The 24,594-nt window shown below is 39.1% G+C and overlaps 1 protein-coding gene across 2 annotated transcripts in view; it reads right to left on the reverse strand.

The window, feature by feature from the left end:
* Positions 1–23,788: 23,788 nt before the first annotated feature.
* Positions 23,789–24,594, reverse strand: part of LOC147881001 (uncharacterized) — a 42,015-nt gene continuing 41,209 nt past the window's right edge. For both annotated transcript variants that reach the window (XM_087369847.1, XM_087369846.1), the window contains exons 18-19: positions 24,431–24,547; positions 23,789–24,351 (exon numbers count right to left, since the gene is read on the reverse strand). In XM_087369847.1, the coding sequence (XP_087225973.1) occupies positions 24,208–24,351; positions 24,431–24,547 (261 nt within the window). In that variant the 3' untranslated portion in view covers positions 23,789–24,207. The remainder of the gene's footprint in view (positions 24,352–24,430; positions 24,548–24,594) is intronic.

Genomic DNA, 24,594 nt, shown 5'->3' on the forward strand with positions numbered 1-24,594 from the left:
TTAAAAAAAGCATCAAGAAAAGAGCTAATGGTAGTAGTGGATGTCTTCTACCAAGATCAATATTTATCATAGATAGTTGAGCAACAACGGAGAAGCTCCGATCTATTTCTTCAAATGTTCCACCATTTAGGATCCATGGACTGACTCCTTGTCACAAAGGCACGTAGTTTTTGAATTACCTCCTTTGCTTATGTTGAATAGGCACTTGAGGGTCTCGAGGTCCCGTACCATATGCCAATCAACTTGGAAATCACCTTTGCTTTCGACATGAAGTTGCCCTCCTTGAACTTGATTTTTGATTTTTGCTGGTATTTTTGTATGGTAGAACACCCAATTAAGGGTTTGGTGGTCCTCTGTCTTAATCTACCATTTGAAAATGTAACTCTATTTAAGCTATGTGGTTTGATAACGAGACATCAGGATATATGGTTTGATAATCCAACATCAAGATATTATAAATACTGAAACCCGCTTAAAGTTCGAGTTTCTACTTACCTCAAACAAGCCTAGCCACCAATTGTGCTTCTCTGATTGTACATTGAAGTGCTTTGAGTTTTCTTTTTTTATTAATGAATCGAGGGCTCTATTCATAAGCATGATGGTCACTCTTTCAATATTTTTGTCCTTAACAATTTCACATTCATCCAGCTTAATAACAAAAATAAGATGTCATTTGCACTCTTCAAACGTGATACCATAAAATACAACCATTCTTCTTTGTAATTGTTGAAGATCAATAAAAATATCGTTCCAAGGATCATACACAGTGCTACTATTGATACTTCATATACCCCCTCAATATGCAACCAACTTCCAATAAAATCATCTACTTGTTGGTTGAGTAAACCTCTTAACTTCCATACTTCTATAGGATTTGGTAGAAGCACATGTCCGATCTTTTAAAGTAGATGATATTGCTTTGAAAATTGATGAGTAATCATTCTTGCTAACTCCACTCTCATCAAGACCTTCTTAGATTAATTTCACCTCATCTTTCTTGCTCTCTAAGAACTGTTACACACATCGCACTTGATGGTTTTATTTATTTTTCACTCAATCATACTTTTTGCAATAGTAGTTGAAAATAAACCTTTCATTTGTTTCATTGGCAGAGCATTCGGATCAACATTCTCCTTTTGAGGCTCCAAAAATTTTCTACAAAAAGTATGCACACGTAAGAGTTTTTCCATTTCCATTAACATAAAAATATTGAACATAACTGCATTTCAAATAGGAAAATCTTTAAAACAAAACTTATCATGCTTCTTAAACTCATCACTTGCACCCTTTACTTCTTGCTTTCAATTCTGCAAGGTTGCAAAGTCTTGTTTTTATAAGCCTATCCCCTAATGGGGTTGCTTTTGTTGTTGCTTTTTGCAACCTCTCCTTTGTCTTTGTATGTTCTTCAATTTTGTTGAGTAGTTGCTCTTTTAATCTAGAGCTTTTGACTATTTGTTTCTTTCTAGTGGTCAGCTCTTTCTTGTATAAACACTTATACATATGCACAACTTCAGATTGAGCTCTGATATATCCATGCATTCCTTTATTTCCATCACCCACAAACTTCAGCAATGTTGTTAGATTTGAAAATGGGGGAGTAGAGTTTCTAATTAGGCATTTTGGATAAATGCATCCATCACACCATAAGTCAATATGCTGTAAGCCTTGTCTCCTCATGTTCTCTCTTTGCATGGTACTGAAGTACCATTGTTGGATTATTCTATAGTGTTGTAGTTGTGTGCTGACAATGTTTTCTCATTGCTTCACAATCTCATCACCTTTTCATAAAGCAAAGCATGGATGATGGCGGTAAGCTTTGGAAGGTTTGAAAAACAAGTGGCAAGATTAGTTATGGTGTCTTGACACAGAAGATAAACATATTGTGGAGGTGGCTACAAAATCATTCATGGAAAGACATGGGCAATGAATCCAAAAGTTCATCGGATATAAGTATTGGAATAGAGGAGAATATCTTTATTCTCCTATCCTTTATCAAGTATTTTATTATTTTTACATATTTTGGATGAAGAAAGAAGAAGAAATTAGCATGAATTTCTCTCAGGGCCCCAAAATGAGCACTAGTTTGGTAGCATAACAGGACATAAAAGTGTCCTTTTGAGGTTTTGGCAAAACAATCACAACTTGACATAGATGTATTTTTTGGTGATTTCCTCTCTTGAGATTAAGGTAGACTCATAGTACTATTTTCTAGAATAATAAAGAGCACAAAAAACTATCACATGTGATTACAAAATTCTCATAAATGTATGGTAACACAATGTTTCAGCTAGACAATACTCAAATTTGAAACTTTATCTATCTTGCTTGAAATAAAAATGATTTCAATGAGCTAGCATTTTTTATAAAGTGTTTATATGTAAGTCAAACATCTAAGCATGACAGAACTTTGTTAAAAAATCATTTTGGCAAGATTGATTTAGCAAAATCAACAAGAGTGGTTAGCCGAGTGGGTTGCATTATAAGTTGCATTTCATAAATAAGCATCTTTATATAGTACATATAATAGCCACAAAGTGTCATATCTTAAGGATACCAATATTCTATCATAAGGGAAAGTTATCACATCAAATAAAGGATAAAACTAAAAGAGATTAAGTGCACCTAATATCAACTACCAAAATAGGTTTTGCATTAAATCTCACTTTTATAGTTTTGAATTATCCCATACAAAGTGTTTTGCGTATAACTTTTTTAAATTGGTATGAATCATTCATGATTAGAGGCACTCCATAAGTATCATTTTTAATGTTTGAAGGTTCTTATGATATCATTTCACCCTTGTATCTTGAATTTAGCATGAATTAACAATCAAAATAAGGTTTAAATATGGTCTTCTACATGATTTTCTATCCCCTAAAAACTCACACTTCTCCATAATATCCTATTGAAGACATCTACAAAGTATGGTTGACTGGTTGACTTGTCAAAGAATTTGCAAAAGATCAAAATTTTCCTCGTTGCTGTCAACATTCACTAAAATTACATTTGAGGCCATAGATTATAATAAGTATGTCTAGATCCATATCTTATAAACATATGTGTTATAGTTGTCCTTAGACTCTAGGACTTACAAACTCTAAAAAAACTCATTCTACTAATTAAGAATTATGGCCATTTTCTCTAAAACCTGAGAAAACATCAAGAAAACATCTTAAATTTTGATGTTAGGTTGACCTTAAAATTTAGGTAGAACTGGGAGTAATAGGTGCAATTTCCAATCCATAATAACTCCAATTTTTTTCAGCATATAAGTTATTATGGAAATAATCAAAACTTCAAAATACCTTATCAATGCTTTTGGAATAATTCTAAAAAGTGGCTAAGTTAACGGGACATAAAAGTTTCCTAGGACATTTTTATGTCCTTCTACCAAAATAGTGCTAATGCCTCTTACACAGAGCACCAAGCCACCTCCAATATAGAGCTCTTCACATCACATAGGGCATGATACACTAGTCATAGGCTCTGGATGAGATCCTTGAGTGGAAAGAGAATCTACTTTGACCATTCATTATTGTCAAAGGGACTATACTAGTTTATGACACTGACTCGAGCCTCATTGGTCTTGAAAGATAAGATGCAGATGTACCACATGTTAGCATGGATTAGCCCACAGTAGGCCCATAGTTTTTTATCATGCACATTTGATGGTAAACATCAACATGAGGCACTCTCGTTGACATCAGCATAGTCTAATTCTAGTGATGTACAACCATCATAAACATTCATGCATGAATATGACTCCATCTATTGCCACCACAGATGATGCAGATACACAACAGGAGTTCAGAAGTGATCATGTAGTTATTTAGTAGGCATGTCCTCAGTATGAGAGGCACTCATATCTTTTGCAGCATGTGGAGATACATGCCATAGTGCATTCATCTCTTCAGGTGATTTCATTCTAGCATCCATCACTGATGCTTTCACCTCTCATTAGGAGCATATTACATCCTTGGACACAATTTTCATTAGCAGTATATATTAGTAGATCAATGTTCATGATACTCTAGCATTGATTCAGTTATGCCACATTGTCCCCCCATTGGACCCAGTGATGATCACCACCTCTTTTGATGAGTAGACTATTCCTTAGCAAGGGGACATTTTATGCATCAGTTTAGTCCTACCCCAGTACAGTGGACATCATTAGGTTCAACCATACTGCAACCTGGGAGACTCAGTGTTTTAGCATACACTTATGGCTATCATATATAGTCCATACTTGATGCAGATTTGTGGTTGGATCTAGGATTACACATCTATCCTGACATTAGCATTTGAGACCTCATATGCCTCAAGGATATCTTATGATGAATTAGTTGTATTTTAGGCTTCTAGGCATTTATATTGTTAGATCCTTCTTGACAAGCCTTTGACATATGCTACATCCCATGTTGATGAATGTTTAGCCATGTGCATATAGGATCACCTTCAATTCATGATAGTTGAGCATATAGGTTTGACAAGTTACTATTCCTTGTCAGTTTTATGGGTCTCTTCTTCAGTAGAACAAAGTGTTATACCTACACCTTTGGCCCTATATTTTTAGCCCTTGGATCACTCTGTCCACACCTATTGAGAGTTCATGCTCAATATCATGTGATCATTTGTGCATAGCACCATCACGTGATCGTATGTGCATAGCACTAACCTTATAGAGTGCTATAAAGGAAAGGGTTAGATCCCCTAACCCTAACCCTAAAAGGGTTTAAATCTAGTGTACAGTTAGTCATTTGTGGTGTGCTCTCTAGTTGTGCCCTCTCTCCACATCTCCACTCTTCTCCTCCCCCCTCTTCATATTTTGTCATGGTATCAGAGCTCCCTTGTCTTCTGTTGAGACATTGTGATCCTCGAGAGATCGAGAGAGATTGAGTGTTCCTTTCACTTCTGTAGAGTGATAGAGAGATCTTCATCCGTCCATTTGAGAGAAAATTTCCATCATTCCTTAAGAGATTTCCATTCATTTCTTGAGATTTCCTTGTGAGGATTTCAATTCATTTTGTGAGAATTTTGAGTGTGAGAGGGAGAGAGTTCAAATCTCCAGACCTTTTATGGCACTACATGCAAGTACAACAGCAACGATAGCTTCCATCTCCAGACTCAAGGCTCTAGTCGCCATCGCCAAGTGAAAGCTCCTCTTCCCAGCAAGACTCCAATAGTAGCATCCCTCTCTAGTGACCATCGCGGCCACAAACCCATGCAATAGTCTCCTTGCTGGGTTCTTGGTGTCTTGGGTCAAGACATTTGCACACAGACAGCTCCAAAGGCTCAGCCCACGCTCTTTTCCTGCTCTAGCTAGCCACTCACTACGAGTCTACCAACGGCCACTACGAGCTACTGCACAGAGCTCCTTCTCCTAAGCCTCTTCTACAACTGCTAAACCTTCAACGATCACGGGCGACAAGGCAGTGCACAAAGACTCCAACGACATAGCCAATGATCACTTGCAATAGGCTCTCAGTACCCAACGCTCCATCGACACAGCATCAAACAAGCACAAAGCTGTGACTCCTCATGGGCTCTACCTCTCCAATAGTGCAGCTACAACGTTCCTACGAGCCGCGACTCCAACGAGCTCTCTCTCCATAGCATACGGGCAACCAGTCGACCATCTACAACAGATCGTCACCAATGACTCGAGCTGCAAGCAAGGAGCCCCACAGCCCACCGAAGGCTCCTCCAACCGACAGCGAAGGAGCTCCAAGCTCACAACGCCTCTCTCCAACAAACAACTAGTCTGCAAGGCTGCATCGACAACAATGGCTATACGGGCGACAAAAACAACTCCCAGTCTTCATAGCTAGCACCGACTGGCACTAGGAGGCTTGGGTATCATAGATCCGAAGATGCAAAGCAGAGCCCTCCTAGGCAAATTGGTTGTTCTCGGCCTCACCACAGGTGCAGCGCCTTGGAAGCTCCTCTTATAGTGAGGGCTTCCCAGGAACACCCCACGCACTGGAGGACAGTGGCAACCTTCACACAGGAGGATCTTCTCAGAGGCCCCCCTTATAGGGAAGGGTTCCCCCTTGATGAGGAGCCTTCACAGGGTCTGGTAGAGACTAGCAATGGGTCTCATTTGTGCTTTGCCCAGATGTAGAGAGGAGTTTGAGCGTCAACCCCTTATGTGGCATTGAGATATCTGAGATCAGGAGGGGCGTATGCTCGGACAACGGACATACATTTGGGCACAGTGGGACAGTGGTCTAGCCAGGTCTTTTTCCAGATGGAGCAGACTACCCATGGAGGCAGAGGCGAGGCTTGGAACTATAGTGCATCTGTGAGTGGAAATATGCTAGGGGATGCATGAGCAAGTCGATATATAGAATGTTATGCATAAGTTAGGAGCTTTCAATAATTTAGATTGCTTATTTAATTGATTTTGTCTTGGTGTAGTGTACTATGTTCAATGCTATATGGTGTGAGGGCAAGCATTTTCGAGCACAACGGATTGATGATAAGAGAAACACACAAGATTGTGGCATCATTGCTAGCTTGAGGGAGCCAATGGAGCCGTGGATGATTATTGTGGCATAATCCAAGATATTATTAAGCTTGATTTTCGACGCTTCTTTGTGTATGTTTTGGATGTAAAGTGGCTTAAGGATGTGGTGGAAAGAGGCCCTAATGCAACAATCAAATGCTGCAAGTGGCTTTGTAACTATTGACTCCACAAAGTTTTGGCAAAGTAAGAAGGACACTAGTACTACCGCAACAATGTGAACAGGTATTGTACACACATATAAAAATACTCACTTTTAAATATTTAATACCTTCAATGCAAGGAAAATAACATGATTGTATTTGTGTTTGAATTAGGTTGTCTATCAACCAATGGTGGATAATAATAGATGGTGGCATGTCATACCTATTATGCCACGTTCCAAAGTGATGTATAGTACATTTACTAATATGGAGCGTATGGAGGATGATCATGGCCATGGAGGTGATAATGACCGTGATACGAGAGAGGAGGATGATCATGAGATAGGAGATACAGATATTTAGGCCATTACCCATGAGGACGAGTCTACCATTGCTGATGCTTATTTTGATGAGCACATGAGTAGCACAAGTAGTAGTGGGTTGAATGTATTTGTAGATCTCAAGACTAGTTTGGATTTTGAAGTAGATAGTTTGGCAAGGGTTGATATCATTGAGGATGAGATTGTGAACCGTAGCCCATCATTGATATTGGCAAAACTATTTTACATATTGTCTCATTCTCCTCACCTCACTTAATTTTTGTATATCTGGCATGGGTTTGCAAAAAAGCATTGATATTTTTGTTAAAATTATGTGCTTTGGTAATCATGGGCAATGTTTGGAAAGCAGTGATGTACATTTATTAGGCTGCCCCAAAATCTCACTTTCTATATTCTCTATCTTGCATCCAAATCCGCATCCAATTCATAGTGCAGACGTGCTAATAAACGTGCTAATAGACACGCTATTAGACGCACTATTAGACGTGCTAATAGACACGCTATTAGACGTGCCAATCGATGCGCTATTACACACACCCATAATTTCTCTATTTGAACAGTGCCTATAGACGCGCCCACTATTTTGCGCATCTATGAAGCGCGTCTATAGTTGGTTTGTGTTGTTGTGTACTCCACCTATTGTCACAACACCAACAACGAGATCTCCAGCTACACAAATAGTTTTCGCATCGGTAGCAGATCCTGCCATTGCCCAAGCATAAATAGAATGCATAAACAGAATGGGACAAGAAAGACAAGTATGCATATCATTTGATCAAGAAGAATGTGCAAGATGTCATGCTAGGAAAACTCAACATCATCAAGACATCAAAAGAAGCATGGGATATATTTGCAGCTCTTTACGAGTCCAAGAACACTTCCAGGATTCTCACACTGAGAAACCAAATGATTCAACCAGAGTTTCCGCAATAGTAGTGAAATCGACCATGCTTAGGTACTCAAGATCAAAGATTATAACAATCAACTCGTAGCAGCAGCAAAAGAGACCATGAATCCAGTAGAAATGGTTCAAGTCATCCTGAATAGACTAAGAGAGGGATACGAGAATCTAGTCCAAAGTATTGCCATCCAACAGCAAATTCTGACACTGGAAGAACTTCAGTCAGTTTTACTTCGTGAAGAACTCATGACTCAAGCCATTCATGCATGCAAAGTTCATTCCAATGATCAAGCATTCATAGCTTCAGATAGAAGCACAGGCAAAGGAAGAGGAAGAGGTAGATCATTCCAGCGAAGTGGTCATCATCAGCAATAAAATCAGCATCAAAGTTAGACTCAGCATCAGTATCATCCTCAACAACATCAAAATCAGCAAAGAGGAAATCATTCCAACTGAGGAATATTCCAAGGATGAGGGAATGCATCCACCAATGTATCAAACATTCAGTGTAACTGCAGTCATAATGGACACTATGAAAGAGATTGCCGCAAGAAGGAGTATGACCAAGGCGGTCAATCTAGCCAACAATCGAGGGAATTTTTGTGGAAGAGAAAATCATCGTGGTGGACATCCTAGTCATAGTCATTATGCAAATGAACATGGGAATATGGTCCTTGTAAACGAGGAAATGCAAAAGACTAACACAGCGTATCTAGACATGGATTGCAATTCAAAAGAGGATTTCAGCCAAGTTGACCAATCAAATCAGGATCCTTGGTACATCAATAATGGTGCATCATCTCATATGACAAAGCATTAGGAATGGTTCACAAAGATGAAGGTCAGAAGAAGAATCTCATCTACATAGCAGATAATACACCGAATCCCGTTCAAGGGACAAGCATTATCCCTGTGAACAATTTCATTGGTATGAAAGGATTGGTGAAAGATGTACTCTATGTTCCTAAGCTCATCAAGAACCCCTTGTCAGTAGGTCAAAGGACGGAGCACAACTATCGAGTCACCTTCAACAGAGATGAATGCACTATCAGACACAAATCTAGAGAATTTCAGCTAGTAGGAAAAGGAGTCAAGGAAGGACGCTTGTTCAGAATGCTAGCTACAATACTAGTCTTGCATTCTGCAGATATGATGAGTATGGCGGAGCCAAAGCCAGGCTGTGTCGATGAAGCTACGTCTCATCTTTATGGTAGATTCATTGTATTAAGTTGCAATAAAAACTTTTTAACTGCCAATGCAAGTCATTTTTTTCAAGGTCCTTTTTTTATCATCGATCCTGTAAAACTGCACAGGCTCAAGAGGAACAAAACTATGTGAGGGCAAGTATTCATGAAGGAAAGCAACCAGTGATCAGTAGCAGCTCTGCCAGAGCAAGTATTGCTCAAGCAAAGGAACAAATGATCAACATCCCGAATCGAGTAGAGGATGACATTGGCAAAGCCTGTTGTAGGATATGTTTGTCTTTCTTTTGTTCCCGGTTTTTATTTTGCCCTCTCTACTTTTTCTTTCTATGTTTGTTCAATTGTTCTCTAAGTTATGTCCTTTGATGTTTTTGAAGAATTTGGTTTGCAGAAACCATTCCGTAACAGTGCCCATGTTAATATCTGAGGAGGTTGTCACTCTCTCATAGTGTGCTTTAGGGTAGATTTGTGTGTGGGCTATCTTAGAGCTTTCGGGTCTATTTTCTTGAATTAAGAAATGCATCATATTCATCTCAGACAACCATTACTAGCTGGCTGATTACCAAACACACATAATCTACTCGTTGGCGTGAATAGTTTTATTCCTTCTCTAGTGCAAGAAATGTGTTGGGAAAGTGAGTAATAGATAGGTGAGTTTTTGAATGGTATTGCACTGTGTGAAGCCCAGCTTCTTCCAAATTTGAACGTAGTTTAATGCAGACGCATTCACGAAAGATGTCCATGCCTTGGGATTCGTATCTATTTCTGGCACTTGTAAGTTAGAAACATCGTCAACCGCTCCTCTTTCAACTTTGCATATGCCCCTTATATTGGCACCAACAAATCCAGTGAGGAAAGATGGAACTTTGCTGAAGAATTCTCCTATTCAAAAAAACCCTAAGAAAACATTAAAAAGTATTTTCCATGCAGCTGCAAAGCAAGCATATGCTGAAGGTGAACAATCGCTCGTTATTTTTTTATCTTCTTGCAAGTTTGTTCATGTGTTAACAAATTCTTCATAACCATTTTTTCCCAATCCGCAAAGAGCTACGGAACAAGGGTTGTCTGTTGACAATGTGATGAATAGTTCATCAGACTGGCCTAAAGAGCTGGGAGATGCTTGCTATAGAGAGGTTAATAAGATAGTTGGGAGTTTGCAGTGGGGTTAACTTTATTAATTGTGTTCTACAACTTCACTTAACAACCACAAAAGTGATAGTGTCCATCAATGCTATGAATGAAGCCCTTGTTGTTTCCACCTAGTTCATTGCCCATGGTGCATACATACGAATTGATTTCTCTGGGACAAAAGACACTTCACCATCAAATGGCTCACCTTTGATTATTGTTGTTTTTGCATCGACCCTTAATGACACAAAGGAAGTCCCACTCTCACCAGCAACTCTTTTGGTAATTGTTGGTTCCTCAATCCTAAAGAACTCATCGACTTGCAAGACATCTTTCAACTGTAGCACATACATGTGTGGGACATGGAGAGTGATGGTCTCATGGCATTCTTCATCGGTTAGGTCAACCTACATGAAGACAAGGTAAGCAATATCCCTAGCTTTGAAGGTGTCATACTTTGCTAGCATTTTCCCTTGGAAAGAAAACTTGTAAGGGATGTACTTTGATAATGTGCTTATAGACGTGATCGAAAGGTTGTTTGAATGAGCTAGACTTGACTCTACAAAGGCCACTACATTAGTATTGTGTGCCTTGAAATTTGCATTGCTTGGTGTGTGGAGCTAGTTGGCCTTTTCTTCTCAAACTTTGGTGGAACAGTCGAGCTTGCTGAAATACGAATTTACTAATAGTGTAAGCAAAGACTCTTGTAGTTGCCCATGAGTTGAAATATGAAATTGCTAACAGCATAAGTGAAAACTCTTTTAGATGTTTATGAAATGTGTATGGCTTTTGGAAGGACGTATTCTTTAATCACTCTTTTTGTAACAACAAAGAAATCATTGCAATGTTTTTTTAAGAACTTGTAATTAAATAGCTTCATCACCATGTTGTAAACCCAAGGAAAAATGTGCATGCACATAACATTGCCATGATTAATTTGTGTATCATCACAAAATACAAACACAATTTGGAAATTGCTTGCTCACATATAATTGGAAATACTTAATGCATATGCAATACTGTGCCGAAACCAATAATCACTACACACTGTAAAAACTTGGCATTAAGAAAAGATGCTATATGTTGTGTGAAGCATATTAAGCTAAGCATTCATAATTTTTGATTCAGTGTCCTCTTTGACAAATGGTGGTTCAATGTCCATCTCTATCCTGCATCACCTCATTACACACTCAGATCACCACTTACTTGCTTGCCTCTACCGACTTGTATGCCCATAGTAACTCCTCCTTTCGCTTGAGGTCCTCTTCATCATGATATTGGCTCTATACAGCTTTGTGCTGCCATCATGTCCTGCCAAAAGAAACCTACATCATGAGCTTGACAAGCACCTTAAAGGAGCAGGAAACATGATAGCCAAGGAAATTAATATTCAACACCTTTACCAACTCTAAGTCATACAGCCAATTGCGAAGCATGTCCTCCTTGTTGCTATTTTCCTCCCTCTTCTCCAGCTCTATTTTTGCGAGGAGGTCATCCAAAATTGTTCTCAGATAGGACATGAGCATTCCAAAGTCTTTTGGGTATGCCATAGATTTGCAGTAGGTGGATCGATGTATAGATTTTTGGGGCTAGATTTCATAATGGGCTCTTAGTTGTGTCTGCACTATACATAAATAGGGAGAGAGTTCATTGAGCCTGGCCTTATCATTCTTCTTTCATACAACGTGACATGCCCACCTCTCATCATTCGAATGTTTAATCGAAATCTTTTGTCTCACATTAGTTGTCTAATCAAAATCTTTCATCTCACATTAGTTATTTAATCGAAATCTTTCATCTCACATTATGGTCCTTGGCCTATCAAAGGACACTATCTAGTCACATAGCTGAGAAAACATCACCTTGGAAATATTATAATATTGCATATATATATATATATATATCTTAACAAATGCACCCATAACTAATCCACAATTCCTAAATGAATGAATTGTATGCCATTCATCTTGTCTTGTAATAATAATAATAGAAGCAAACCATCGGGTTGGTGGCAGTTGTATTCCAAGTGTACAACCAACCGCCACGCTGGTGGCAGTTAAGTTAATATCCTTGTAATAGTAGTCAAGCAGACCAACATATATGCTCCTTGTACATGCATTGAAGTCACCCAAGAGGAAAATCTCCCCCACTGCATTGAGGCGATGTTCAAAATGATAAATTGTATCTCATTACGCCAAAAACCAGCGCGGTGGTCTCTCCAAGCCAACCTATGATCTGCATGGGCAAAGCTACGGTCAATAAAGCTTTCTACATGCTGATGTTAGAACCGATGGCAAAGTTGCAGCGGCAAAAGGCAACGCAATGACAAGTGGTCAAGCATGGGTCAGGCTAGAGACTCCGCTGTGGGTAGTGTTCAAAATGATAGATTTTGTCTCATTATTACGCCAAGAACCAGCACGATGGTCTCTCCAAGCCAACCTTAAATTTTAATGACCTACATGGGCGCGTTGCCCAATGACAGGTAGGAAAGCTATGGCAAGAGGTTGTGCGATGATAGGTGGTCAAGCCAAAGACTGCGTTGCGTGAACGAGTGCAAAGATGCATGAGTAGTACAAAGTTACCGTGTGTTTCTTTTGTGTTCAGAATAAATAGATTGTGTCTCATTATTATGCAAGTGAGGCATCATGACAATGGGAAAATTTTCGACAAGATCACGGGATTATGCAAAATTCAAAATCTCAACCAGAAGCGCATCGCGTCACGGCCCCAAAATGGCCCTGAAAATATTTCAGTGATTGGCTACACTTAAAAAATCATTGACTCAATTGTGATGGATCACAAGTCACTCTACATATTTGTGGTAACCATGTTGACGAAGTGCTCAAGCTCCATTGCCCTTTCATAGAGTTTCATAGCCATAGTGTTATTGCCACAATGAACATGATGTTTGAAAAAATAAAATCTAGGGACTTCACTATGAACAGAGCTAGCTTCGTTTACTGCTTTTGCACCAAGTGTCTAGTGCTTGGTGGGTCTTTTTACTACTATTTGTAGAGTCAACTTGCTGCATTAGTGTAAATATTTCTACTTCAATAAGGTTCTCGCAGCAAGTGTTGCCTGTTTTAGCTACACATGCTAATATATAAAGTTCATGCCGTCTTGGGTGTTACAAATACTCCATGCCAAGTTTGGTGACTCCTTTCAATTGTTTGAGTCTAGAGATGGCAAAATCATGAAAGGCTTGAAAGTTGGCCACCCAAATACAAAAACATTAAAGTCACTCTTCCTAGATGAATCGATGTTTCCAAAGACAATTGTTCCACTTATCCCAACAAGAAAAAAATGCGCTTACAAAATGTGGACAATGGAATATGAAAAGAGTTTGTTACAAACAATTGAAGAAACATTCACAAATCTGCAATTGCCATTGCAGTTATCTTCGAAAGCCAACAACAACAAAAAAACTACAGTGCTACAAACATTCATAACAAAATATACAGGTTATGGGCAACCAAATCTCAGGCTGAGCATTCACAAGTAATAAAACATGTCGTTTTGCCAAATACCAAGGAAGCCCATCCAATGTGAATGTACCCATAGGAAATTACATACAACAAAAAAATAAAAGGAGCACTCCAGCCCCACGAAAACAACGTTGGGTGTGAACAAAGCACAAAGAAGACACTATGACAAAATCAAAGACACACCAAGCTCTGAATGCCACTGTTGTGGGTGCCTAACATTCAAGGCTAAAACAAAACCCGCAACAAAAGCACATGAAGAATTCATGAAAGGCCAACATTTATGGCCAGAAACCATGACGCTCGAAAAACTACCTTTATGTTCTCTTCCCAAGTTTATAACCCACAAAATGTCTTTTGCAACCAAAAATAAAGACACGTCAACCTTGAACAAAGTTGAGAAATGGTTAGTATCCATAAGGATACCGTTTGTAGAAATTCATGAACTAACATAGGAAGGGCAACTAGGTTTACACGGAAGTGTCATGAACATCTTCGCAGATGTTGAAAGGGCCCAAAAATTCCGTCCACGCTTCATTGATGATAGTACGAGAGTGGTTGTTGCCATAAATCAACGCCTATAATATAAGCACAACTATGTGAGCAGCCTAGTGCACCCAACTATGACAATGCATGCACTGCTTGAACTATTGAGAAGCCCTTTGTACAAAGAAAACAACGTGCAAATTAACAATTTGTGGATGGAACACATCAAAAACTTCCAGCATATTGACAAAGATTATTTGGATCAAGAAAGAGAAGCAAATGCTAACGCTGACAAAGATGGCCCACAGACAGACACACATTGGTACATGGGATATACACATCCCAACAGGTGGTGGATTTTGATGATGACAAAACAATTGTTGTGGTGCCCTTAGAAGGATTCAAACCCCTAAGTATCTTCGATGACAAACATTGCGAGGAACTATCATTCCCAACACTATTCTATGGACACAAACATTCATATGACCCCTAAGTATCTTCGATGACAAACATTGCGAGGAACTATCATTCCCAACACTATTCTATGGACACAAACATTCATATGACATGATAACAACCAGAACTTAACAAGACATTGTGAAGTGGGAGTTAAAACATAAAGATCGTCGATTTGCATTTTCCATCAAGAACTTATTTTTCAAAACAATGAAAGTGCTTGTCAAACAAGTATTGTCTTCAAGATGGGTAAGCATGCGTAAAAGACAACTGCAGGGAATGACCTTGCAGGCAAAAACTACCTTGGTGGATACAAACATTAAACAATTGCTAAAATCAAAAATCGGTTACAAAGACTTCACATCATTGCATACCTCTGCAAATTACAAGCAAAAATTACAAAGAAACATTTTTGCAATGTTGATGCAACTAGGACCCCCCACTTTCTTCATAACATTCTCAGCAATCGAGAAACATTGGGAATCACTACTGGCTTGCCTTGCAAAATTACAAGACACAACAACAAACAACAACAGCAAAGCAAACCCTTTAGAAAAGCATGAACTTTTGAGGTTGGACCCTGTCACAAAAGCTCAATGTTACGCACACAAACTCCAAGCACTGAAATCCCTTCTACAACAAGATAAAAGTATCCTTGGAACAATAAAGGACTTCTTCTTTGTCTTTACTATAAGTTGAAGAAGCACCAACATATCGACAATGTGGTGATGCAGATGTTGAACAATACGCTGACAAGTACATTACAACAAATAGTTTAGAATTACACCCTCTACTGTAAGATATACAAGCACACAAGCATAGGAAAACTTGTACGAAAAAAAATAAGAAATGCCAATTTGGTTTTCCACGACCACCAATGAAACATACCCGCATAGGGCCTCCCTTTGCAAAAAGGAGTGGAAAACACTAAACATAAAAAAGACTTCAAAACAATATCAAACATCTTATCAGACAGAGAAACCTCCACAGTCGATTACAATGAATTCCTTCTTCCTTTTTTAAATGGTGGAAGAAGAGTATATCCTCGCCTTGAGAAGTAGCATTTTTGAATCTACCTTGTAATTGAAAAGGCATCCTAAAGACATAAACACAAACAACTCCAATATAATGATTTCTAAACTTTGGGAAGCAAACACACATCCAATTCATAAAGAACCCTCATGGATGATCCTCATATTGTACATCTTACATCACCAAAATTGACAACTTGGAACAAATGATGCAGTGAAAACAACAATCACATACAATGTGCAAAACAACATTGCTGTAAATGCGCATATCTGTAGAGTTGGCAACGCAATCCTAAACACTCGACACATAAGTGCACAACAAGCACTTTACCTTTGCCTCTCACTACCCCTTACCAGTACAACAAGAGAATTTACCTACATTAACACAAGCACTCCAAAAGATTCAACAACTACAATAAGAACACAAAACTAGAGGAACATTACAAGGAACTCTGCTTGTTGTACTTACCTTTCACACTTGTGGAACACGAACTTGACAAAAGAAATCCAACCTGGCATGACATGTACATTGCAAACTTGGAAATGATCAATACACATGAAGCCATGTTCAAAAAAATTCTTTCGTACCCTCAACTATCATCAACCAACAAGTCCAATACACTCGCCACATCCAGAGAAGCACAACCAATATAGCAAGGTCCGAAGAGTTCAACCTCAGCAAAGAAATAAGGAAAAAAAAGAACAACTGTAACCGAATAATATGTGCACAATAGTACAGTAACTAAATTCTACCCAACAACCTTTACTACAAGATGCTCCAACAAACAAACTATGGTCGATGCATAATCATTGACAACATCTTACTTTAAAAAAGGCTACAACCTCAGCGTAGAATAAATATTTCAGGGAATGCGGGTTCCTAGAAAACTTTCACAACCATGCTTATTGCCCAAGCATTACAAAGAACATACCTACACAAAGAAACAACAGACAGCGACCTACCACCACGGGTACTTTTGTTAGCATACATGGGAAAAGCAACAAGAGGGATTGGCCTCGGATTGGCGAGAGCACCATACATGCGATGCTTCATCTGCCCTTACTAACAACTGCATACACTAGCCTTCTTGTAGAGAAGCTGCAAGCGCTTTTTGCTCTTTATAAAGAGGTCCAGCTAGTGATCACTAGCTGGGATTTTGTTCGTAGGATTAAACACATTCATAGCTCTGCTGACAAGCGTATGCGTGAAATAAAGCACAACCATGATGCACCATTTGGGGGAGTTAATATACTACTATCCGAGGGCTCATGCTAGGCAAGCCCCATAAAAGAAGGCTTGGATATTCTGCCAACAATCAAGAGGCACATCACTGCTAGAGTCTTGTTGGGCAATAGCAATACAATATTATGAATTGGAAGGGCCAATGTGTCAAAAAGAAGGACCATTTCTTGAATTACTAAACAACATTTGCATTGGAACATAGACTAATGAAGACATTGATGTCCTTAACAACCTCTACGTAAAACCAATACCAAGCAAGCACACAATTCCACACCTCTTCTACACAAACACTGACAAAGACAGACACAACAACTAAGTCTTCCAAAAACTAGAAACGGCGCCACAAATATTCAAAGCAATTGACCAAAGAACAAGACTTGCAGGAAAAAACTAAACATTCCAACAAACCCAAAAGGCACTGCTAGTCTACATACCAATTAAAATATGCTTGGGCAATTTGGACATCAATTATGGGATCGTGAATGGTGTGGATGGCACATTCAAAGGCTCAAACATGTACAACAAACCCCACATAATCTGGGTTCAATTTAACGACATCAAAATAGGGATAAGAGCACGTGCTAAAAATAAACACTTATGCAACAACGAAACAAATAACACTTGGACACCAATAATACAATTAACAAGAGAATTTAAACAGTGCTTGTAGAACACAATGTCCAGTACAATCCACATCGGCAAGGACAATACATCGCTCCGAAGGCCTCACCATGGAATTGCTAGACTTTGACCCTTCTCACATACAAACACACAGACTTGTTGACATAGCTCTTCCATGAATCAAAAACCCTAACAACTTATATGTCCTCCATCAGATTGAGCCACAAAATATAAAAGTTAACCCAACAGTTCTACATGAAATAGAACAGCTACAGTCAAAATTTGTGTGGCCCTTCGAATCGACAATACTCAAGATCAAAGTTAGTAGCATGAACACATTACAAAGTTTAAACATAAGGTCCTTTCAGTACCACAAACAAGACATCATGAATTCTCTAGCCATCATGGATACCTTGATATTGTGCCTACAAGAGACACACACCCACTCATTAAATGACATAACGGTACCAGGCTTCAACAACATCATGACAACATAAGGTCTAGGCCTTACTACATACTTTAAAAGAAAATACAAAATCAACCACATGATAAGTATTCACATGCACGCTTGTGAGTGCCTGATCACAAATTTGAAGGAATTTTTGAACAAAAACATTGTGGTAATAAACATTTACAAATCCCCACAAGCAAAAACAACTACTCTCATTCAAACTTTGCAGGACTTGTTCAATAAAATACCAACTGACATAGAAACATACACTAAAGGTGATTTTAATATTAACTATGACTCCAACAATAGGAATGTATCAAACCTGTTACAATTCATGCAACATAACAACATGAAACAACTCATCACAATACCCATAACTATCCATGGGTCCACTATTGACCATATATGGACAAGGTCAACATCAACCTAGAACACACATGGAACCTCTTTTATATATTGGTCAGACCACTCGCTCATTTATACTTCATTGCACTAACAATTCAACCACCCCCCCCACAAACCACCCAAAAAAAAAAAAACCCTCACCACATAACAAAAAAGGTAGGCCACATGAACCTTGTTCATCTTGTTTAAGTTATGCTTTCAACTTAGATTTTTTCTCAGCTTTTTATTGTTCTTCTTTATTGAGTACAAATCTCAAAAGTTTTCCTGTAAATCTTTTGCAGTTATGCTCCTTTTGTTGATAGCAATTGTGTTTGAATGAAACACCTAAGAGCAACAGAAACACATTAGTTCAATTATTGACCAAGGGAAAGCCTAGTAGATAGCAACATAAATTATTTATTAAAATATATGTATTTGGTATTGTAATTTTCAGTTGTTTTTTCTAATCTAAAAGAGAAAATTGGATCACTAGTACATGCAACCCAACACAAAGCTTGTACTCTTCTCCATCCCAATGCAAAGCCTGTGCAAACATGAAGCCCAAAAACATGTATGGGGAGAAACAGCCTATTGAACATAGGTGCTACATTCAAAGAAAATAGAAAGACATTGATCAAGAGCCATAGGAGGACATTGGATGCACAAACACGTTGGCCATAATGGACTTGGTTGTTACACAAGCAAGCAAGACGATCCTAAGATGGGGCATTTAAAAAACTCTATCCATTCCCAATGCAAGAAAAGTGTCTCCCTAACTCCACATGAAATGTTAAATCTCAAAGTAAATATAGCGATTTAATGAAACTCAAAAGCATATACTCTTAAAGCTCATGGTCCACTTGAAAAGTTTCATCTGTTAAATCAAAACCAAATTGAAATTCTACATACTATGAGCTATTACACTAGAGAATTCATAAGACAGTAAATCAAAAGAGACTAATTATGAAATAAGACTGCAAGTTTTTATTATTGCATGTAGAGGAGACTAACAACGAACACCATGTCGGGTCCTCCTCCCTACAGGGCTTGTTGGAAGACGACAACACTCTTGTAGCATGTACAAAGAGCAAAAAACACTAGCTATTGACTTCACCGATCTCATAGCAATTAATATAAAATTCTGGCGAAAGTTTATCAAGCTACTTTTCTTAGTTTCACAATATTGATAGAATATAGTACACTTTTGTATATTTTCTTTTGAATTTTAAAGTAAAATATGTAAATCCTTGTGAAATTTCAAAAAAAATCGCATAAAAGTTTCAAATCGTGGCAAATGTTTTGACGCAGTTGTCATGCCAAGCTTATCCACACCAAGATTCACGTCGAAACAATAGCAACTGATCAAACTAATTTTGCCATGGAATCCGTAAGAGAATTAGTCGTAATTACTCTTCATATGGTCATCTATTAGCATCTCCGCCAGCTTTGCATGCATGGTTCCATGTGGCATCAACCCAAGTGAGGTTTGCAATCTTCCAACAAGGAGGTGCAGCAGGTAGTAGCCAATGATTTGGCAATAGACAAAGAGGATGGATGGCCTCTCGGGTGAGATAGATGTGATCTAAAGGGGCAATGGGGATGAATGGGCCTCTTGGGTGGCAAATGCGATCTAGAGAAGCAAAGAGAAACTATAGTCCTAGAGCCTAATATGCAGACAGGCTCTACAGGAGCAAGAGAGAGCTCTAAGATTGGACTTGGCATCCATAGAGAGACTCAAAGAGCAGGACCCAATCTCTTAGTGGTCCATCAATTGTTATGAGAGTGCAAGGCTTTATCTCCAAGAAATTGAGATCCGACAAGACAAGTTTTCGTACCACTCCTCTAGAGCCAAATGGGTGCAGTAGGGAGATAGGATGACTAGGCAGGTCTTCTACTCCTCAAGGCCCCAATGATTAGCAAGAACACAACTTTTGCGATTGCAACATGAGCATGGATAGATGCACACAAACCCTCAACAGATTCTTAGACTTCAATAGAAACTCTAGAGTTTCGATTCAAATATCAAACAAAGGGATGCTATGAGAAAGAGAGAAGTGCAAGACTCCCAAACATTTGTTCCTATCTTCAGAACTCCTGGCAGGTGGACAACCCTGCTATTCATCCCTATAGTGAAGATGATGTTCATATTTTGTATGTACTTAGAATTACTATATGCAATCAAAGCATGACCTGCTCTCTCTCTCTCTCTCTCTCTCCCAAATGTGGGCAATCATGCTTCATCCCTTGCACGCAAGAAATGGAGAACATTTTGCAAACCCTCTCTCTAGGAGCTTGAAAATAGTAGCCTCTATCCAAAAGTGAAATGATGGATGCAACCATGAGATTCATGTACCAAAGCAATTGTCACCCATACCGATTTCCACACACATGCACAACCAAAGAGAAAAGAGCTAAGTGCTTGAGCCTTGCAATGGGAATGCAGCATATCTCCCTTGCAAAAGCCAACTACGTGTGAGCTTGATGCAGGAATTCCATATAGAGACATGCATAGAGAGACAAGCATCATTGTATCCTCAATTGGCTTTATGCCAAAATCCACATAGTTGAATTGTAAATGGAGTTTTCACCAAAATTTTCATATCCACATAATCATGGGTCTTTTTTATGTGATTGATGTATGTGAACAATGTCTTCACACAATGACGTGCTATCATTTATAAACATTTTGTGGTTTTGAAAACTTGCAAACAACTAACCATCACCAATATTAGTAATCTTATCATTAATATTAATTATCTTATTGTCACCAACACACACACACACACACACACACACAGAGTAAACAAGAAAAAGAAAAACTCTTAATCATGGGAATCAACCGTAAAAGTAAAGCTATCCCAAAGGCGGTGACCCTATAAAATAGAAATAGAAAACCGATTGAAAGAAAACCAGCCTGTTTCTAGAGAACCCAACTGAATGCTTAGGGTATCTCTAGAACAGGGGATAACAACTAGGAGGACTCCCTTGCAATGTGAAAGTGTAGAAAATGCTTGCAGAGACCCCCCTTGCAGAATCGCTCCCGCCTTTCGATAGTCGCTCTAAAATCCGATGTCCCGCACTCCCCAAGTGGCATGTAGGGTGTAGATGATATCCTAGAACACGATACTCACACATCACTAGGTTTCACCGCGGGACCCACATATTCCATGTCGTGATGCTAGCCACTGTCTCCCACATGCCATCCTCTAGAGAAGAAAGAGGATGATGCCAAGCGAGTGGAGCCACCTTATGTATATCGATCAAGTGGATGCTCTATCCGTGTATCCAGTAGGATGGGGAGACATTGATGATGTGGAAGGCATGACAGTTAGATCCTCTGAGTGCTAGGGCAACTCCTTAAGCAGTGCGGGATCGTCTCCAAAACTCTATTGGCATAGCCCATCCACTCACATCTACCGAACCAGAATGCCCCCCAGTGGTGCCTCTGTCTTTGGGAAGGACATCCCCTTCGAGAGGTCCAATGGGACCCAGGATAGTGGTTTTGGCCATCTAGATTAGGCTATACAAAGAAATTGGATGTTGTGGCCACCTTCTCTTACACAACAAGCATAGGAGATGGCTCCAAATGGAGGCATCAGCATGGGTTCCTCTGTGTGTGTGTGTGTGTGTGTGTGTGTGTGTGTGTGTGTGTGTGTGTGTGTGTGTGTGTGAGAGAGAGAGAGAGAGAGAGATTACACATTCCTCGATACTTAAAAAGTGTTAATTCAATTGAGTGTGCCTTGTCCAAGTTTTGGGTGAACCAACTTACACTCTTTCAGGTGTGTGTGTGTGTGTGTGTGTGTGTACATTACATATACATACATACATACATACATACGTGGCTTGGCTTCAAATAAACCTATGTGAGCTCCAATGTTAGTTACTTTCCAAAGACCTATCAGCAAGTCCATATCCGAGGAAGAAAGCTCTCTTTGAATTTACCAAATTTATTAAATGAAAAACAATGTTTGTTGAGGTGTACACATCCACGTGTCTAAATAAAATTATGACACTCCAAGCCACCCTCATGTCACTTATGCCATCGAAACAGAACCAAGAAGATTTTGGATAACTTCCAAAGCAACCAACGCATGCACGAGAATAACACTAGGAAAATGTGATGTGTCACAAGGCCAATGGGGCAGAGCACCTTCCTCTTGATGTTCTCCATAACTAGGGTAAAATACTAAGTTAGGGGTTCACCACTATGCTTGAATTCACAAATACAAACGCATTCAATAAGTGTAAATTGCCAAGATACACGTATTAAGCGCACACCCTTTTGGCAATAAATACATACTCAGTACAAACCCAAGTTATGATGATGATGGAGGGGATGTCATATAGCCAATCCCTGCTATGCATGATGGAGTTTACGATTTTCAATCTTATGAGTAATATCATGAGATTGAACCTACTCAATGTGTTGTGTTTTTACAGGATGAGTTTTAGATATATAGCTTTCACGAAATAAGGCTCAAGATTTCATAGGATAATCCAAGTTCCATATAGGCCACACATTTGGTGTCAATGCTAATCATTGAAGATAAGTCTCTAAGTGATGATTCATCTTCCATGCAAGAACAAATCAAAGCATGCCTTTGACTCCAATTTACGTAACGCAAAGGTAGAGGTTAAGGTCGAGGCCAAGGTGATGGCCAATCAGGAAATCAAAATTATGGACAGCAACAGCAGTCAAATGTTTTGCAGCCAAAGTATAAATTGGTAAAATAAAAACGTACTAAGCTATTCACTTCATTAAAATTTTGTGAGAGCACCTGTCAAGCCATAAGAAACCTACGGTAAGAACCAAATTATAAAGAATGGAATCCAACCAAAACCTGAATACCCAACCAAATTATGCAACCTCCTCCATACATACATAGGCCGATCAAGCCCAAAGCCATGCTTGCCTGATGTTGTGCACAAATATCCAAAAGCGCTGAACATGGTACAAATGATGCTAAGAGTGGACAAGCACCCCTGCAGTTTAAAAATCTTGAGACATCCAAGGATGGACCCGGGCCGCATCTCTTAAAATAGTATTTTGCCTAGTGTAGCAGCTACACATTTCAACATGGCCACAGGGGCCCAACTACAAAGAGTGCAAGTAATATTTCACTTCTTTGTCGCCTCAAATGTGCCTTCAACAATGATGCTAGATAATGTGGCATATGCAGTTGCACATATCAGCATGCACTTGCATAAGCATACGTGTAGGAATGCACTTGTCTGCATGCAAGCGTGAAAGAGCTAACCTTTGACTTACAACTTCTAAGATCTAGAAAACTTTAAACCACAGCCCTGAGAAAGCATGTGGGCCATCCACTCGCAATAAAGCAAGAGCATGCGAATAAGACATAAAAGAAGGTTGACAAAGGGAACTCTGCAGTAGCTGAATATCAGAAAAGTCAACATTCATTTCTTATGCTGCTGCGTCTGTTGCTACTGTCAGCAACTCAATATGGGCAGAGTTTTCTGACTACAACCAACAATATCTGCTTATAGTATCATGGTACATTCATCCAAAGAATAAATAAACACAACCTTCTCCTTGTATATGACAACCTGCATTTTACAATGATAATAAAATACTTGGGTAATGGCTCCATCTACATGGATGATCAGGCAAGAATTGCCGCATCATTTTGCAGCAGTGAAGAATTGACATTATTTTGTGACACAACCATCATTTACAAATTGGTGTGCTTTGATCACGGCATTCTCTTTACAACTGCACAAGCCAATCCCAAGGTGTATCATACAGGGCCACAAAACTGATCACAATTGTGGCAATATCACTTTGTTATGCTGCTCAAAAGCATGTCTCACTCTCCACATGTCCCTTCAATCCATTTAAAATTTGAACATCGACTTTCTCATCATTGAGCTCATCATCGTTCCACTGGCCATTCAACCCATCTGCCTCCGTAATTGTGCTCTCGATAATAGGGTTTCCCTGCAATCAATGACTCGGTGGAATCTCTAACAAAAGAAAGAACCATAAAAGTTTCTGGTGAACAACATGATACTCTTACCTCTTCTCCCATGAGACCCTGAATAGCTGCACGAGCTGCATGGACACGACCAAGAAGGCGCCACAGGAAATTGTAGTCCTGCTTGAAGCCTTCTGCTATTGCAAGCTCTTTTTTTGCCTGCATAAGCATTCTTGCTCATCTTAGCAGACAGAAACGAGACAGAA

Source organism: Dipteris shenzhenensis, chromosome 31, assembly GCF_047967505.1.
Source record: "Dipteris shenzhenensis isolate YYH24624 ecotype China chromosome 31, Dip_SZ_1.0, whole genome shotgun sequence".
NCBI classification, from domain to species: Eukaryota; Viridiplantae; Streptophyta; class Polypodiopsida; order Gleicheniales; family Dipteridaceae; genus Dipteris; species Dipteris shenzhenensis.